Here is an 18,465-nt window from a genome sequence, read left to right on the forward strand (position 1 = left end):
GTGGTACTAGCCTAGTGGTAACACACTTGCCTATGAATCAGAAGACCCAGGTTCAAATCCCGCTTACTACCATTGTGTCCCTGAGCAAGACACTTAACCCTATGTTGCTCCAGGGGGGGACTGTCCCTGTAACTACTGATTGTAAGTTGCTCTGGATAAGGGCGTCTGATAAAGTTACATTTACGGTATTTGGCAGACGCCCTTATCCAGAGCGACTTACAACGTGCTTTCAAGTTACCATCGATGAAGAGTCGATAAATGCTGTAAATGTAAATCACAATTACAACCACTTCACATTGTACATGTAGTTCTATATTCTATCACAAAAAGAATAAAAGTTCAGTTGCTTTTATGAACAAATTATTTTTCTTATTAATATTAGTTATTAAGAAAATAATGGGGTGGATATTTTTGCCACCCCCATCTATGACATTGGTGTGGGTTAAACATTCTTTTATGGTCACTGTTCAGGCAACAGAAAATGGTTAGCAAACATTCTTGTGAAACACAATTTGTCTGCAAAAAAAAAACTAAATTAAAGACCCCTGCGCTAATAAGACTGCAGATTATAGTCTCGGATCCGCAAAAAGTGTGACGTAAACCCGTTCGGAGCAAGACGGCATTTTATTTCCAGCGTCATCTGTAGCCTGAGCCACCGGCCAATCACAACTCACGATTAAAGCGCAGACACATTAGATGGATTGGCAAAGCGTCCAATCAGCGCGCGTCCTCACGGGACTCGCCCGCCAATCGTAGGGCGAGCAGCGCAACAAGCCCCTCCCTTTTCAGAGGGACTCTGAGCCGAAGGGCAGCTGCCTGGCTTCTCAATGGAAGAAAGCGCGTTGTTCGTTTTGAGTACGTGACCTAAGTCCGCGGCGTAGCCTTAAATCCGGGAGATTTTCGGACATCTCCGCCTCTAACGCGCCAGGGCTCGGAGCGAAGACACTTTTGGTGTCAAACATGCGCATTAATTCACGCCGTCAACGCGAAGAACCGACGAGAAAGGAATTATCGCTATTCGAGTAGCTAAACACAACCTTGGCGGTTTTGGCGAAAAGGCGCCTGGACGTTTGCGTACAAAACACCCATCGGCCTGGAGGCTGAAAACAGCGCCTGAGCCGCATTCGTTTCCGGAAACGTAAGTATCCCAGATAAATGGTGGCGGGGTTGAGGGTGGCTAGCTTGCTAGCGCGTTAGCTGGCCGTCTTAACATGGCCTCTTAAACCGCCTAACGAGCTGCGCCGAGCGGGGTTGCCAGATCTGGCGACAGGATCGGGCAGGCCGTCTCTGGCCCTTCCGAGGAATCTCATACGTGGGTCGCTCTCTCGTGTACAATGTGTACATATTACATAAAATATTCACCCAGTTGCCGGCGAATCCACGCTTTCGGTTTCAGTCTTTGCCGTTGCTTTCTGCATTTGTTAAGGGACGATAGGAGAAAACGACTGGATCGATTATTATTGGTATGCTTCTTGTATATTTGATGTGTTTTGCTTAAGTGAGCTAGCAAGGTTCGTGGGGAAAAGTTTAAATTCGCCGTTTAATTATGGTATTTTGGGTAAACGCGAGTAAATATGAACGCAAGGCCATGGTTGCGTAGAAACGGCGGACTTGGCAACATGGCGCTAAAAAGGTATGGATGCTGTTTTCTCGTCCTCTCGGGTTGTGTAACGACCCGATCGGGGACCGATAATGTTCCCTCCTGTCGCCGCGCCGCAGATCATTTAATCTGCGGATCGTTACAGGCTCGTTGTTCGCGGCGATTTGTCCTTTTTTTTTTATCGCTAATTAAAAGATGCCCAGTGACCGTCGTCCCAGTTCACCAGTTTACGTGATGGATGCGGCCCTGTACGAAGGGTCCTCTGTGGGGTAGGAGTGTGTACAGTCAACAGTAACCCGACAGGAATAATCTAATCAGATTAAGATTATGGTTGGTTATGTAATCACCAGCGTGTGTTTTGTATGCAGAGGGCTCCTCCCGGCCCTTCCCCGGGCTCACTGTGGCCTGGAAGAAGACCCGGGATCCTCTGAGCCGGGTTCAGAGGTCGTGTACCTTACGGCGGGAACCGGGCTCACTGTGGCCTGGAAGCAGACCTGGGATCCGCAGCTCGCCTGCTCTGAGCCGGGTTCAGAGGTCGTGTGAAAGTTGGACTCTTCTATCACCCGTCAGGTGTCTCGATGGGAGAAGGCCCCGCGGTTTATGCCACTTGCCTGGCGTGTTTTATGCTCCGCCCCTTTGGCAGCCGGTCCGTGCTATGTTGTGTATGCTAACTTTGACCTTTTGAGCATGCCGGTGCCTGCTAGCCCTGGTCATGTGATGTCACCGGCGTGAACGAGCGGCGCAGTGAGTGTTCTGCTGGTAAAGTGAAGCGCGGCGGGACGGCCCGTGCGGCCTCCGTATCGGCTCGAGGGGGTTCTCCGCTCGGTTTCTGGATGTGGAACGTCCATTGTGCTCCTCCGAGTGATATCACGGCGCGGAGTGGCAGACTGTCAGCTGGAGATGTGCAGACATCTGACACCGCCGGTCTTTCCAGCCTGGTGGTGAGGTCAGCGGTCCAAGTAGCGTTTTTCTGCGACCACTCGCGATAAAAACGGACTCTTTCTAGTGATGCGTCCGTACCCGCATTCGGTTCTGAGATCATGTGGTTTCAGAGTAAAAGTGGGGTTGCCAGATCTCATGACGATCACACAGGCCATTCTGTGACGAAGTAACCTACTCGATGATCTTTCGTTTTCACGCATTGTTTGCAAATGGCCGATCCCGGCGTGTTTCTCTCTGCAGGGCGGGTATAAGCAGTGTTGGGCATGTTAATAAGATACATTTTCTAATGCTGTAACTAGTCTCTGTAACTAGTTAGCAGGGAAAGTAGCTTACAATGTGATGGGCGTGGCCCCGTCTCCTCCTCCTTTACCAGGGGCCAGTGGCGGCCCCGTAATCAGAAGGTAGCGAGTTCGAATCCCGATCCACCGAGGTGCCACTGAGGTCCCCTTGATGAAGGTCCCGTCCCCACACGCTGGTCCCCGGGCGCCTGTCATGGTGCCCACTGCTCACCAAGGGTGACGGTTAAATACAGAGGACACGTTTCACCGTGTCACCGTGTGCTGTGCTGCAACGTCTCACAATGTGAATCACTTCACTTAACTTGTCCACTGGCATGAGACGATGGGAGGAGCTGCATTACATTATGTACATAATGAACATTTACGTTCTTAACTTTCATTCCAGGACAGAGGAAAGTCATGTCTTTATTTCCACCGCCAACCTCTGCCTCTGGTTGGCTCGCCGCGGAGTTTTTACTCCACCTTAGCCAATCGTGATGTCTCATGCGGTTGTCCTGTCTGTCCCCTTGCCCCTCAACAACGTGAAAAAAGCTGAGCCTGAGGGCGTGGTCTGATAAAAACGTCGAAATAACACGGTCATTCCATCACTGTTCATGCGCCATATCTTAATCCACGTGTCCCAGAGATGTTCTCTGGACGCGTGGGCCCTTACTGCAGAAAAGGATTCACATGTAGAGGTAAACGGCGGTAACCCCAGCGTACGAACCTTCTACTTACTGGTCAGATGTGCCGCGGCGGGAGCAACTGAGGTACACGCAGGAAGCAGATCTTCCGTAGTTATCACCCCGACCATCACTTCGAGTCACTTGTTCAGGATGCTACCGCGTAGTTTACGGCGCTCGGTGCACGTTCTCAGCAGGCTGGCCTCGGTTTGGGGGGTCTGGGCGTGGTTGTGTCGGAGTTCCATTCCTACTGAATTTACACGCTGTGGCAGTCGGGTGTAAATATTAGTTTGGAACAGAATATTTTGACGCTGATTCAGTAATAAAAATCTGAAATAGTATAAATGAATTTAGTGTTTTAAAGGAGTAAATACAGTAGGGAATAGTTAATTACTGTTAATAATGCACGATAAGACTATTTTTCTGGGGTTTTAATCTGTCTGTAGTGTAGTGTGTAATAATAATGCTCATTAAAATGTGACAATCGGCCACCTCGTGGTTGCGCCGCTGTCTTCTACGAGCTGAATTGGATTTGTAAGTTGTCCCCGCGACGCCTCTGGACAAGTTCGTGTTGGCGGTCTCGCTACGTGACGTTGGCTGCGCGTCTGAGGTACGCAGCGTGTTTGCTCGGCGTGACTGGTTAAATGAGGTATGTGTGAATGTGCTGCGAGGGGCGTGGGCGTCGGGCCGCGTGCGTCACGGCTCGCCGTTAACCCCTGCCGGCGCGGCGCCGTCTTGTGGGTGTTGGCCTGGGCCCCGCCTCCTGTTGGCCAGGTGACCGGTCGGTCTCCAACGAAGTTCTTACTCTTCTGATTTAACGTGTTCATTAACCAACGAAAGGTGTGATCAAGATCAATATAACAAATCACGTTTAATCACTGGCCGATAATAACTAATGCAAAATAGTTCTTGTTTTTTCCCATTTGCGTCTGAAATAAGAAATAAAAAGATGTATCGGTGGCCATTTGCATAACGTACTGGAACAAGGTTAATAAAATCGCGTCTTGCGTCAGCCATGTTGAGTTTTTTTTTAGCACGAAGAGTCGAATTCCGGAATTTAACGCCGCCACCGGGCCCTAGCTACGCAGCAAGTGAAATCTGTGAATGGAGAGTCCTGCTCATCCACCATCTTCATATGTTAACTAGCGAGCAGCTCTTCAGAGACGTCCAGTCATGTAATAGAATTAGAAGCGCTGGTTCTGAAGACCAGTGGCGGTGTTGGGCATGTACAAGAGCTCTGAGCTGGACTCTCGCGTACAACGTCCGCTCAGTTGAATCCGCTGCTAATTAATACACACCAGTGGGGGAAAGGGGACTGCCTACACACACATCAATAACCGTGGAACCCCTAGTCATGAACGTGAGACGTAGGTGGTTTTTAAGGTCCTTGAATGTAACCTCTGACCTCCCGAATCCCGGTAATTTTAGCTGTCCGTGCGGGTGTTCTCTCTCTCTCTCTCTCTCTGCGTGGGGGAGGCGGCCTGCTCAGTTTCGGTCTGCGGTTTGGACGGTAACGTGGGGTCAGTTTCGGGTTGGGAGGTTGAGAGTTTGTGGTTGTGAGTGTGGCGCTGGGGAAGTCGAGTGTGTCTCTGGACCAAAACTGAAACACCAGTCGGTGGATGTGAATTCACACCAGTCAGCAGGGACACGAAACGCTTCAACTGTTCTGCTCTTCGTTTGAAAGGGATTTTATGGCTCATCTTTTTAATTTTACTTCGAATTTTTTTGTCTAAATCTATATGGGTCAGTGGGGGCCTAGCGGTTAAGGAAGTGGCCCCGTAATCAGAAGGTTGTTGGTTCGAGTCCCGGTCCGCCAAAGGTGCCACTGAGGTCCCCTTGATGAAGGTCCCCACACACTTCTCCTCGGACATGGACGGATGAATTAATTAGGCAGAATTATATTTCTGATTTAATATTTTTTCCAAATGGCTAATTAAAAGTGTGTATGATATTTCAGTGACCGTTTCCATCAGCCCGGATGTGTGTCTGAAGTGTTGGTTCTAATAAGTCTATAATAATAATTATTATTAGTGAACGTGCAGTGTTTACATTTTCAGCACTTCCTGTTTGGCCGGGTGATTGTCTGGTGTGGGGAGCATGTCCATGTTAGATTGTCGTGTTGAGGGTGCGGTAGATGCATGTTGGCTGAGTTCAGCCTGTTTTTGGAGGACTGCACGCTTCACGTTGCTTGGCAACAGTGTTGTGTTTGTGTGGCGGTGGAGGCGTGGTCCAGATCGCAGCTCACAAGTTGGACCGGAATGGTGATTTGAACCAGCCCGGACTGCGGAAGCGGGCGAACGGGCGGAGAACGTTAGAGCGCCGCTGGCAGGTCGAGGATGAGGTGTTCTCCACCATCCCACCACCATCCTCTGGACCTCCTCCATGAGCGCCAGCACAGTTGTATGTATACGGTGGAGGACTGAGGAGGTCCGGTGATAACATTCAGGGGTGTAACGTGGGTGAGACGCTTCATTGTGACCGGTGTCAGAATAGAGGACCGGGACAGTGATGCGTTCCTGGTGACCGCTCCCGCAACGTGGAGCTGGGACTGCTGCAGGCCCGCCGGGACTGTGACTGTGAGGGGTGGTAGTAGCCTAGTGGGTAAGACACTCGCCTATAAACCAGAAGATCCAGGTTCAAACCCCACTTACTACCATCGTGTCCCTGAGCAGGACACTTAACCCTGAGTGTCTCCAGGGGGGGACTGTCCCTGTAAGTCGCTCTGGATAAGGGCGTTTGGTAAATGCTGTAAATGTAATGTGACTTTAAAGTGGTGGATGTCACTTGTTATTGGGACCACCTTCCTGTGTATGTACTAGGGCTGGCCAGTCGGACATTAAATTATTATTGCCATATTTCTGTTAATTTCATTGTTGCCTGGGTTGAAAGCAGAGGACACATTTCTCTGTGTTTCACAAAGACAATCACTTCACTTTCACTTCGTATTTTTAAGCTGTATCACAATGCACAATAAATATCTCCAATAGCTCTTAATTCTAAATACAACAATATAATATGGTGTGGTAGTAGCCTAGTGGGTAACACACTCGCCTATGATCCAGAAGACCCAGGTTCAAATCCCACTTACTACCATCGTGTCCCTGAGCAAGACACTTAACCCTGAGTGTCTCCAGGGGGGGACTGTCCCTGTAACTACTGATTGTAAGTCGCTCTGGATAAGTGTGTCTGATAAATGGCGTAAATGTAATAGAAATATAGTGAATTTGAGCGATGTGTTGACCTGACATGCCTGCTCCGTGGTCTTGTTCTCTGTCTTGTGCTCTTCTAACCCATCCTTGTTCTGTCATTCCTCATTTTTCTCCGGGTTTCGGGTGTTCGCCGCTCGGCTGAATTCTCCTCATGTCAATAATAAGTTTGCTCTCGGTGCATTAAAACCGAGACGCTACTTTACGGCCGTGATCGATGTTCCATCTTTTTTCATTTCCTGTCTGCCGTGTTGATATGCATCATAAGTTGAATCAGCTGAATCGGTGCGGCTCCGAGTCCTGATCGAGCGGTGCTGGGAAGCCGAGCCGATGGTGGGACGTTCCGTCTGCTCCCAACTTCCTTTTCAAACTGCGTGCTGATTACGAACATTCAGAAGTTCGCTTTACTTGGTAGTTCGGGGTGTTTCGATGCGTTTTTCTCCACCTCGTAGACCTGTCACTATACTGAAATTTCACACTTCTTCTAAATAAAATAAATACATCATAAATAAAGGAAACTTAGTTAAATTTTTTTGAGCCAAACACTTGCTGCAAAAGTGAAAAATGTGTGGAGTTAGCTTAATTTTAACGGTACTGCCTGACGGTGGCAGTTATTACATCATCTGTTGTGGAGTTTCATTAGAATCTCGCTAAATTTGTCGTGCTGCTCGCTGGTTCCAGGTAGCCGGGGGATGGACTGCTCACCGGCCTGGTCTGATGCAAGACTGGAATTTAAGTATCGATACCAGTGCCTTCAAAATCAATACTTATCAGTATTTGAGAATCGATTTTTTTATTTATTTATTTTTTGGTAATGTTGCTCCTATAGACTTCAAATTCCCATCATGCTTCACTCATGGACTTGTACAGTAAGGTAGTGTCTTTTTTTTTTTTTTTTTTTTTTTTGCGCTAGTTACGTATGTAGTTACGTATGTAGGGTGGGAGCGTTATCGATCGTGGCCAGGCGAGAGTTGCCGCAGTGTACGGGTATAAATAGTGCCCTGCGATGGCGAGACCCAAGGCCGTGACTGCACAGCTGTAGCCCACCCTCGGCTCGCCCCGCCCCGCCCTGGCCAATCCCGGCTTTGCCCTGCAGCGCCCTGCCAGTCCAGCTGATGCTGGACATTTTTGGAGCCGTGTTGGTACGCCGTGTTTGGTGTATTGCCTGTAATGAACTCCCCGGGCCTGTACGTTTTTTCTGTTTGTAAAATTAAGGTAGTTTCTGTAATTTGGTATGAATATTGCGGCGCTAGTTTGGTTGAATTGGACGTGAGGGTCCGTGCCACTCTCGACGTGGGTGAACCGTGAGGCGCGTTCCTGCTGTCTGTCTGCGGCGTGGCTTATTCCAGCTCGGAGTACATTTCAGAGGCTATTTTCGGACATGTGTAATGGTCTTAGGGACGGAGGTTTGCTCAAAGCAGCTTAACGCGCCTCTGCTCTTTGTAATCCAGAGTTGACGTTGACTAATGGGGTTGGGGGCGGGGGGGGTTGAATGAAGCATTGGTTTGTGAAAGGCATTTATGATATGGTTTATTTATGACAGTTGTGGTATGTTAATCATTTATTACCTCAAAGATAGCAATTGTCTTTAATTGTGCATCGCTCTAAAAGCTGCTGGCCTACTTTCCCTGTAACTTAATGCGTTTTTATAACAAGACGTAATATCATATCTGTACCATTAACATTATAAAATTAATGTGTTCAGTAGCTTTGAGTGGCTATCCTGGAGTCTATTACATTTACTATTTTAAAAGTTTAAAGTGAAGTAATTGTCACTTGTGGTACACAGCAGCACAGCACACGGTGCACAAAGTGAAATTTGTCCTCTGCATTTAACCCATCACCTTGAGTGAGCAGGGAGCGGCCATGACATGCGCCCGGGAAGCAGTGTGTGGGGACGGTGCTTTGCTCAGTGGCACCTCAGTGGCACCTTGGCAGATCGGGATTCAAACCGGCAACCTTCTGATTACGGTACCGCTTCCTTAACCGCTAGGTCACCGCTGCCCCTGCTAAATATGGAACGCTTCACGGATTTGCGTCCTTTTGCAGGGGCCATGCTAACCTTCTCTGTATCGATCCAATTTTAGTATATGTGCAGCCGTAGCAAGCACACAGTACTGAGTACTGTTACAATAGTGTCTACTATGATGCTTTATCGCAAGCTTTTGGTTGCGTGGTTCGTTTTAAACAACCTCCACATGAGCCGTTTGTTCGTAAAGACCATGGCTGTTGCAATCTGTGATTCGCACACGTAGCTGGTTGTGCACAACAGATAAAGCAGACGCTGAATTTGTTCCTTCTAAACAAGGCTATGTACACTAGGCACAGTGGGGGTGGGAGATGTTTTGAATATACTCAGTGTATCTTGGTTTGCTCCACGTACGGTGGAACTTTCGATGTTTGCCTCTCTGCCCCTTGAAAGCAAACAGTTTGCTCTGCCGCCCATCCAGGCATCCTAGACACTAGGGCTAGGCAATATGGCCAAAACAATTTCACACTATACTTTCCCATTTCAAATGTTTTTTTTTTCTCTTCCACTCCACTCCACATCTCTGACCCCCACTTTGTCCTTCACCGCCACTCTACCTATTGGATCCAAGACTTCACGTTCACCTCCTAGATCCCAAACATTCTGGCTTTAGAGCAGGTCATTCTACTGAGACTGCCCTTCTGGCTATTTCAGAGAAGCTACATGCTTTTGATCCAATTAACCACAGGACACTCCCATCCATCTTGAAGAGACTTGGAATTTGGGGTTCAGCATTGAAATGGTTTACTTGGTTTACTACCTTGATAAACAGTCTTACCAACTGACTTGGAAAGAATCCACATTTACTTCACACGGACTCTCCACTGGTGTCCCCCAGGGCTCAGTACTCGGTCCTTTCCTTTTCATGTAGATCTTTTCCGCTCATGTAGATTTGTTCTCTACAATGTCAGACGGATTTGCCCTTATCGATCAACATCTATTCAGTCTTTAGTACCTGGGACAGTGGCGGCCTAGCGGACCCGTAATCTGAAGGCTGCTAGTTCAATTGCCAGCAAGGCACCGTCCCCACAGACCGCTCCCCGGGTGACTTTCGTGGCTGCCCACTGCTCACCAAGGTGGTTGGTTAAAAGTAGAGGACCCATTTTGTTGTGTGCACCGTATGCTGACCAATCGCCTCACTTTCAGTATTCTCACCACTTCCCTTCCAGCAGGTCTACCGCTGAATGCCATCCGGCCCTTTAGGTAACGGTGTAGAATTTATTATTGTGGGCCGGACTAGTTTCATAAATCAACAATCTCGCAAATAAATTACATTGTCAGTTGGTCAAGTAATTGCAAATTTTGCAACAATTTTTATTTCGGTGTTTTTCTAAACCATATTTAGAACGACACATGCTTGAAAGATGCTCACATGGGGAGAGGCAGGGAGATAATCTGGTTTTATATATAAAATAATATGATATAAAATCCCAGCAGACTGACTGAAAGTAAAATACAATTTTCTCAGTAATTTGGTTGTGAACCATGTTTTTTTTTTTTTTTTTTTGTCTAATGAAATGCAGATATTGTCAAATTTTGACAGCCCTAGAATAAACGTGGGCCGTGTTAGTGGTGTGACGTTCTAATCTGCATTCTCAATCTGTCCCCAGACCTTGTCTCCTGAATCATGGGGGCGTTCTTGGACAAGCCGAAGACAGAGAAGCACACGGCTCACGGTGCGGGGAACGGCCTTCACTTTGGCCTGAGCAGCATGCAGGGATGGCGGGTGGAGATGGAGGACGCTCACACTGCCGTGGTGGGGCTGCCCCACGGCCTGGACGACTGGTCCTTCTTCGCCGTGTACGACGGCCACGCCGGGTCCCGCGTGGCCAACTACTGTTCCAAACACCTGCTGGAGCACATCCTCACCAGCAGCGAGGTCTTCCGGCCCGGGCCCGACTCCGTGGAGGACGTGAAGAGCGGCATCCGCTCGGGCTTCCTGAAGATCGACGAGTACATGCGGAACTTCTCAGACCTGCGCAACGGCCTGGACCGCAGCGGCTCCACCGCGGTGGGCGTGCTGGCCTCGCCGCAGCACCTGTACTTCATCAACTGCGGCGACTCCAGGGCGGTGCTGTTCCGCGCCGGCCAGGTGCACTTCTCCACACAGGACCACAAGCCCTGCAACCCGCAGGAGAAGGAGCGCATCCAGAACGCCGGCGGCTCCGTCATGATCCAGAGGGTCAACGGCTCGCTGGCCGTCTCGCGGGCGCTCGGGGACTACGACTACAAGTGCGTGGACGGGAAGGGCCCCACGGAGCAGCTGGTGTCCCCCGAGCCGGAGGTGTTCGAGATCGCTCGTGCGTCCGAGGAAGACGAGTTCGTGGTGCTGGCCTGCGACGGAATTTGGGACGTGATGAGCAACGAGGAGCTGTGCGAGTTCGTCCACTCCCGCCTGCAGGTGTGGGACGACCTGGAGAAGGTCTGCAACTCCGTGGTGGACACCTGCCTACACAAGGTACAGTGTCGCTAATGCCGGCATTCCAGTCCTTTGTATTGCGAGAAAGTCCAGCTTTGTGGAGCAGCTCTCGTCTGGTTTTGCAGGGGAGTCGGGACAACATGAGCGTGGTGCTGGTGTGTTTCTCCAACGCGCCTAAAGTGACGGAGGAGGCGGTGAAGAGAGAAGCGGAACTTGACAAGTTCCTGGAGTCTCGCGTCGAGGGTGAGGAGCATCCTGGTTCTCACGTATGTGTTCATCATTAGTAGTGATGCTTATAGAATCTCTCCCCCATTCAGAAATGATGAAACCTTCAGAAGACGGCGTACCGGACCTGGTACACATCATACGCGGCCTGTCTGCGGAGAACGTCCCCAACCTGCCGCCGGGGGGTGGTCTCGCCAGCAAGTAGGAACCTCACTGAAGGACACCGCGGCTTTTCTCAGTTCTCCTTCAGGCACGGGAGCGGAGCAATACTTTCATTTCTAATGAATGTTTCCCTCTCTCAGACGCAGTGTAATTGAGGCCGTGTACAACAGACTGAACCCCCATAGAGAAGAAGACGGGGTAAGTGTCTCTTATTTACACTCCATACTGGAAACGAGTGTGCTGTGAAGATCCTAGGGCTGGGCGATATTACCCAATCGCATGATTTCCGGAGCAATTTAATTACACGTTTGTAGAGATTACGTACACGTGTATATAGCCGAACTACGAATGTCAGTGGCGAGTCGTACAAGACTGAGGGTTGTAGATAAGTTGTAGTTGCTCAAGGTGCAGGAACATCAATGCAACGAATCGTACCGTACAGAGTGTGTTCCTGCTCTTTTTGTTTCAAACTGTAGTATAAGTGAAAGCATATTTTATAGTTCATTTTTTAATGGGAAAAATTTGAGCAGTTCTTCAAATATTTTTCATCTGAATGGCCTGAGTAATTTGCTTTAATGAGAATTTAGAGTTTATATACAGGGAGTGCAGAATTATTAGGCAAGTTGTATTTTTGGGGAATAATTTTATTATTGAACAACAACCATGTTCTCAATGAACCCAAAAAACTCATTCATATCAAAGCTGAATGTTTTTGGAAGTAGTTTTTAGTTTGTTTTTATTTTGAGCTATTTTAGGGGGATATCTGTGTGTGCAGGTGACTATTACTGTGCATAATTATTAGGCAACTTAACAAAAAACAAATATATACCCATTTCAATTATTTATTTTTACCAGTGAAACCAATATAACATCTCCACACTCACAATTATACATTTCTGACATTCAAAAACAAAACAAAAACAAATCAGCGACCAATATAGCCACCTTTCTTTGCAAGGACACTCAAAAGTAAAAGTTAAAGTGAAGTGATACACAGCAGCACAGCACACAGTGCACACAGTGAAATTTGTCCTCTGCATTTAACCCATCACCCTGAGTGAGCAGTGGGCACCATGACAGGCGCCCGGGGAGCAGTGTGTGGGGACGGTGCTTTGCTCAGTGGCACCTCAGTGGTACCTTGGCAGATCGGGATTCGAACCAGCAACCTTCTGATTACGGGGACGCTTCCTTAACCGCTAGGCCACCACTGCCCCAAAAGCCTGCCATCCATGGATTCTGTCAGTGTTTTGATCTGTTCACCGTCAACATTGCGTGCAGCAGCAACCACAGCCTCCCAGACACTGTTCAGAGAGGTGTACTGTTTTCCCTCCTTGTAAATCTCACATTTGATGATGGACCACATCATCATGAGATGGTTCTCAATGGGGTTCAGATCAGGTGACCAAGGAGGCCATGTCATTAGTTTTTCTTCTTTTATACCCTTTCTTGCCAGCCACGCTGTGGAGTACTTGGACGCGTGTGATGGAGCATTGTCCTGCATGAAAATCATGTTTTTCTTGAAGGATGCAGACTTCTTCCTGTACCAGAAACTGGCAGTAGGACTGGGAGTTGAGCTTGACTCCATCCTCAACCCGAAAAGGCCCCACATGATACCAGCCCAAACCAGTACTCCACCTCCACCTTGCTGGCGTCTGAGTCGGACTGGAGCTCTCTGCCCTTTACCAATCCAGCCACGGGCCCATCCATCTGGCCCATCAAGACTCACTCTCATTTCATCAGTCCATAAAACCTTAGAAAAATCAGTCTTGAGATATTTCTTGGCCCAGTCTTGACGTTTCAGCTTGTGTGTCTTGTTCAGTGGTGGTCGTCTTTCAGCCTTTCTTACCTTGGCCACGTCTCTGAGTATTGCACACCTTGTGCTTTTGGGCACTCCAGTCATGTTGCAGCTCTGAAATATGGCCAAACTGGTGGCAAGTGGCATCTTGGCAGCTACACGCTTGACTTTTCTCAGTTCATGTGCAGTCATTTTGCACCTTGGTTTTTCCACACGCTTCTTGCGACCCTGTTGACTTTTTTTAATGAAACGCTTGATTGTTCGATGATCACGCTTCAGAAGCTTTGCAATTTTAAGAGTGCTGCATCCCTCTGCAAGATATCTCACTATTTTTGACTTTTCTGAGCCCGGTCAAGTCCCATTTTGCCAAAGGAAAGGAAGTTGCCTAATAATTATGCACACCTGATATAGGGTGTTGATGTCATTAGACCACACCCCTTCTCATTACAGAGATGCACATCACCTAATATGCTTAATTGGTAGTAGGCTTTCGAGCCTATACAGCTTGGAATAAGACAACATGCATGAAGAGGATGATGTGGACAAAATACTCATTTGCCTAATAATTCTGCACTCCCTGTACGCTGCCCATTAGATTGTTTGGTTAATCTAATCAGACAACATATTGCTTTACAGGACAGAGACGTAGGCTGTTGCTTTTAAGAATTTAAAATGAATCACTGAAGCAATTAGATTTATTTTATTTTTTTTTTATTTCAAATTGTCTAAATGTGCCCAGTTTACACAAGTGAAGAAGTGAAAGTAAACGGTCCTTTAACTGTTGACTGCATCCATCACCCACTACAAAGCATGACTGTAGGACGTCAGCAGTTTTTCCAGAGAGAAAGTGCCCTGCTCGGGGACACGATGGCCCTGAGTGGGGTTTGAACCTGGGACTTTGTGCTCTTCGGCTTCATATATAATATATTTGTAGACATACACGCGCAGTACTCTGAATTGTAAGCCCTGTGTAAATGATATTGCCCAGCCCTACACATTATCATGTGTATTCTAGTGTCCTTGTTTTCATTAATAGTCGTGTTATTCGATAAGTGACCTTGTAAAGGATGAAATTGTGAGTTTTTGGTGTGTAGTCCTCAGGACTGGAGTACATAAGGTGCTGGTGGTGTAAATTGGGAATGCTGTGGGTGGAGTTGTATTCGTCCTGGTCTGCTTGAGGGTGGGGGAGTGTTGCACATGTGTGTCCCCGTCCAGTCCGAGTCTGGCCTTCTTTCCATTCTCTGCCGTTTGGGAATAGGCTGCCTCCCCCACTCCCAAGTTCTTCTTCTGTGTCCAGACAGGACAGCCAGCTTCTCTTTCCTGTCCCACCCCCCCCTCAAACTTTGTCCCGTGCAACCTCCTGTCCTCCCTTCCCTCGTTTTCCTCATCTTCTCCCTTCCCATCTCTCCCCTCCACTCTAATGTTGACACGTCTCCCAGGATGGTCAGGGCGCCGTCCGTGAGGAGGGACACTCGTCAAGCAGTGTCGCTGCAGCCCACCTGCTCGAGGCCCTGCGCCAGTTCCGCGTCAACCACCGGGGGGCGTACCGGCAGATTCTGGAGGAGGCGCTGTCCACGTACCGCCCCCAACCAAGGCCAGAGCGCCCCCCTGTTGGCTCGCAGGGAGGAGATGAGGACGAGGTGTCCCCTGCCTCTCCTCCCCCCTCCCCTGAAAGCGAGGAGGAGCCGCCCGAGAGAGCCGAGTCTCCTCCCCCCAGCCCGAAAGCACCGCCTTTATAAAAACCCTCAAACGTTCCCGCCCCTGCGGGGGCGGGCTCTCTAACAAACAGCAGCACTTTAAAAAAAAAAGGGGCGGGGCCGTCCCGCCTGCACCCGACAGGGCTGAATGTGTGAGGTGTGTAGAGCCCACGTTTGGCTGAATGGCGTCCTCAGGAGACGCTTGACACACGGATGCATGGCAATAAATACAATTCTTGCACTGTTTCTTTTTTTTTTTGTTTTTGTTCTTCCAAATGAAAAATAGTCCGACCTGTGTGATATATAAATTTTTTTTGTTTAGAACTGCATAATTGATGAATGGCTACGACTATCGCCTGACAGTTCTGTAACTTGACATGATGGTATTTTGTGTGTGTTCTTTTAGGTTCAAAGTGTATTCTTCTTGCACAGAGTTGAGACATAAAAAGGCTAATAAATATTGCTGAGTAATACCATGCGTCCGTCATCTTTTATCTCCCGCCTGGGCTCGTCGCCTCACGTCTGTGCACGTCTGTGTCCTCATTCGGGGTCGTCATGGATACCGTGCCGTCCCCAGACCCGCGTATGTAGGTGTTGGCGAGACGGAGCTGCTCCCCGCCTACGCGCCCGGCCTGTCTGCGTCCTTTGTCTGTGTGTTGAGTGTTTGCGCGTGTGCTCTGCCGTTCGTACTCCCGTCACGTTCTTATGACCGGGGACGTTTTTTTTTGAAGAGCGCTCTGTCCCCTCGCTGCAGTTGCTTGTTGTGCTCCTTCCCACTTTTTAATTTGCCTCGTTTTTTCCTTCTCTTCTGTTTGTCCCGGCAGAGCGGCGGCGACCTCGACGACCCCTGGTAGCACAAGCGGCAGACGGCTCGTCTTCGACGCAGGAACGCCCCCAGTTCACAGAAGAAAAAACAAAAGCAAAATCTTATCCATTCACATCGTTTCATTTTTTGGTTTTTTGACTCTGAGAGATTCATAGGAAACACTTGAGCGGAGTTTGGGAAGTTCAGAGACGCTGTGTGTGTGTGTGTGTGTGTGTGTGTGTGTGTGTGTGTGTTTTACAGGATGGAGGAAAATGGGCGGAGAGTGTCGTGACATTTGAACTGAGGTGTTTGTGTGGGGGGGGGTTCTTTTTTTTTTTTAAATTTCTTTTACTTCGATCTGAAGTTGTACAGACGCACGGGGGACTGCATGAGGAGTCTGGACTCAAAACGGAACCAGAACGTTTGGTACAGGTGACCTGAGTGGAATTCTGGGATTTGTGGAGCCTTGACAGGTGACTGTAGTGCCAACGTATTTTCTCAGAAACGGGACAGGACTTTGTGGACCTGTGTACAGTCCTGCGACCCCCCCACCCCCCCCTTCCAACACACACACACACACACACACACACACACACACCCTTTCTTGAACATACATCTCAGAGAACTACTCGCATTCGTTGAGAAAAGAAAGAAAAACCTCCCAGACGTGCCTGTGTTGGCGTTACCCTCTGACCGTGCCAGTGCTTTATTTTTCCCCGCCCTCCTGTTAGTGCCCTCCCCTTCCACGTCGGTTGCCTAGCAAGAGTTATAAACATTTTAAACATGGCTTTTTCCCGTTCTTCTGATTGATCGGTTTGATTCACTGTCTTCTTATTTGTGCTGCTAATAGATTATTATTATAATTTTTTTTTTTTTAACTGTCTGATTTACATTCTGTGGTGCTTGCTGTATTTTAAGAAATACTAGTAGGACGCGTACGTCACCTGTGGGAGGGACCAGTGGACGACCCGCCTGCATTCTCCGTCGAGACTCTGCTCATCTGCCCCTCCCCGTCCTCTGCTCCGTATGGATGTTACTATACCTGCTTGCCTTTATTATTATTATATGATTATTATTACTATTGTTCTTGTTTTGTTTTTCCTCTCTCTCGCTTTTTAAATGATTTTTTTTGACTGTCCTTCAGTAGTTGGGTGGACGGACTAAGCGTGTAAATCCGTATTCTTTCCATTAACATCATGCTTTGGTTACAACAGAAATTAATTGTATGAAAGTGAAACCTGGTTTGGTGGGAGGGGGACAGTTCTGAAGATAAGATGTCTGTAGATAATCAGTTTTCTTCTGATCAGAACCCAGTTGGACGTCGGTCCTGCCCCGCCCCGCTCCTGCACTACACGCAGATTAGCTAGAGCCTGAACGCTTCGTATTTCGTGCAGGCGTTTGTCCAAAAGTCCAACCCTCGTTTCTACTCATTTCTGCCACGAGCGACTTCTGTCGTCGCTCTCGCGCACTCACAATGCTGACAGCCGAGCGGCGAGTCCGTGCAGCCGCATTCATGCTCCCGTGTGTAGTAGTTCGCATTTGATGCGGGTTCATGCTCCGCTCCGGAGGCCTTGTTAGGAGCGTCCGGTCCGCCTCACTTGCTCTGGTCTGTTAGCTTTAAAAAGAGGAAGACAACGTCCACAGAGTCACACTTCATTAACGCAGTCTCAGAAGGGTCGATGTATGTATATATCCGTTTCTTAACTCTCCCGCTGGTACACGCCGACCGTATGCTGGAAAGATTACTAGACATGGTTTCCAAATTAAATAGTAAAGAAATATTTTGTGGTTTAGATGCCCATCGATGCCCTTTTGTATGTCTACAGCTATTGATGGATAGAATAATTATTTATTTATTCCGAGAAAAGGAGAAAATAAAGCGTAATGCAGAAATAAACATCTGGCTGTGCATATCACCAATGTTAGTGGCTGAGTGATGTCATTTCCTGTGCCGTTGCTCTCTTCGGACGATGGATGAGAGGTCTCTGGTGTTTTGCTCTCTGTTCACTTTTCAAAAAGCCATGAAATGATTAGTGCCCAACACCATGTGTTTAATTAACATACAGTAATGCGTTATCTGTTGTCACCAATAAAGGAATGCTAAGGTTTGACATTAATACCATGTCTTATTTTCTTAAGTAACCGCCACTGTTCGTGTGCAAGACTCTTGCTCTACACATCTTTGTCTAATGATCTTCACACTACTTCCAGACTTGGGAATCCCAATCAGTTTACACACTTAACTATGAAATCATATGGTCACACTTTGTGGTACCATCTTGTGCGTAGATTAGCAATCTTGTTAAATTCGCTATACGGCATCAGTTTTGAAAGGTTGACTCTCTTTCTGGTCTAATCGAAGATGGTGAAATGAGCCTTTCCTAAATGTACTATAAATATATAAATGTATTGTAGCTTCCTCTGATCTTCATTATCCCACCATTATCTGATACCCTTTCCTGTAGGATAGTACTTGTGCTTTTGTCCATAGACTGGTGTCATTATTTACATTTACTGCATTTACCAGACACGCTTATCCAGAGCGCCTTACAATCAGTAGTTACAGGGACAGTTCCCCCCCCCCCCCCCGGAGACACTCAGGGTTAAGTGTCCTGCTCAGGGAC

General features: G+C 48.2%; 1 protein-coding gene and 1 non-coding gene across 3 annotated transcripts; one reads left to right on the top strand and one right to left on the bottom strand.

Moving 5' to 3' along the window:
* Positions 1–791: 791 nt before the first annotated feature.
* ppm1bb (protein phosphatase, Mg2+/Mn2+ dependent, 1Bb) lies at positions 792–17,958 on the top strand. 2 transcript variants are annotated; one of them, XM_028954745.1, is made up of 6 exons: positions 792–1,138; positions 10,349–11,196; positions 11,283–11,400; positions 11,475–11,583; positions 11,685–11,742; positions 15,861–17,958. In XM_028954745.1, the coding sequence occupies exons 2-6, from the start codon at positions 10,366–10,368 to the stop codon at positions 15,888–15,890; spliced, it is 1,146 nt and encodes a 381-aa protein (XP_028810578.1). In that variant the 5' UTR covers positions 792–1,138; positions 10,349–10,365; the 3' UTR covers positions 15,891–17,958. The 2 variants fall into 2 exon arrangements, with proteins under 2 accessions (XP_028810578.1, XP_028810577.1); XM_028954744.1 differs by lacking the exon at positions 15,861–17,958 and adding an exon at positions 14,779–15,818.
* Positions 8,719–8,820, bottom strand: LOC114765463 (U6 spliceosomal RNA). Its single transcript, XR_003742649.1, has one exon. It is a non-coding gene; the product is annotated as a U6 spliceosomal RNA (small nuclear RNA).
* Positions 17,959–18,465: the final 507 nt, after the last annotated feature.

The sequence above is a fragment of the Denticeps clupeoides genome, chromosome 15 (assembly GCF_900700375.1).
Source record: "Denticeps clupeoides chromosome 15, fDenClu1.1, whole genome shotgun sequence".
Classification (NCBI taxonomy): Eukaryota; Metazoa; Chordata; class Actinopteri; order Clupeiformes; family Denticipitidae; genus Denticeps; species Denticeps clupeoides.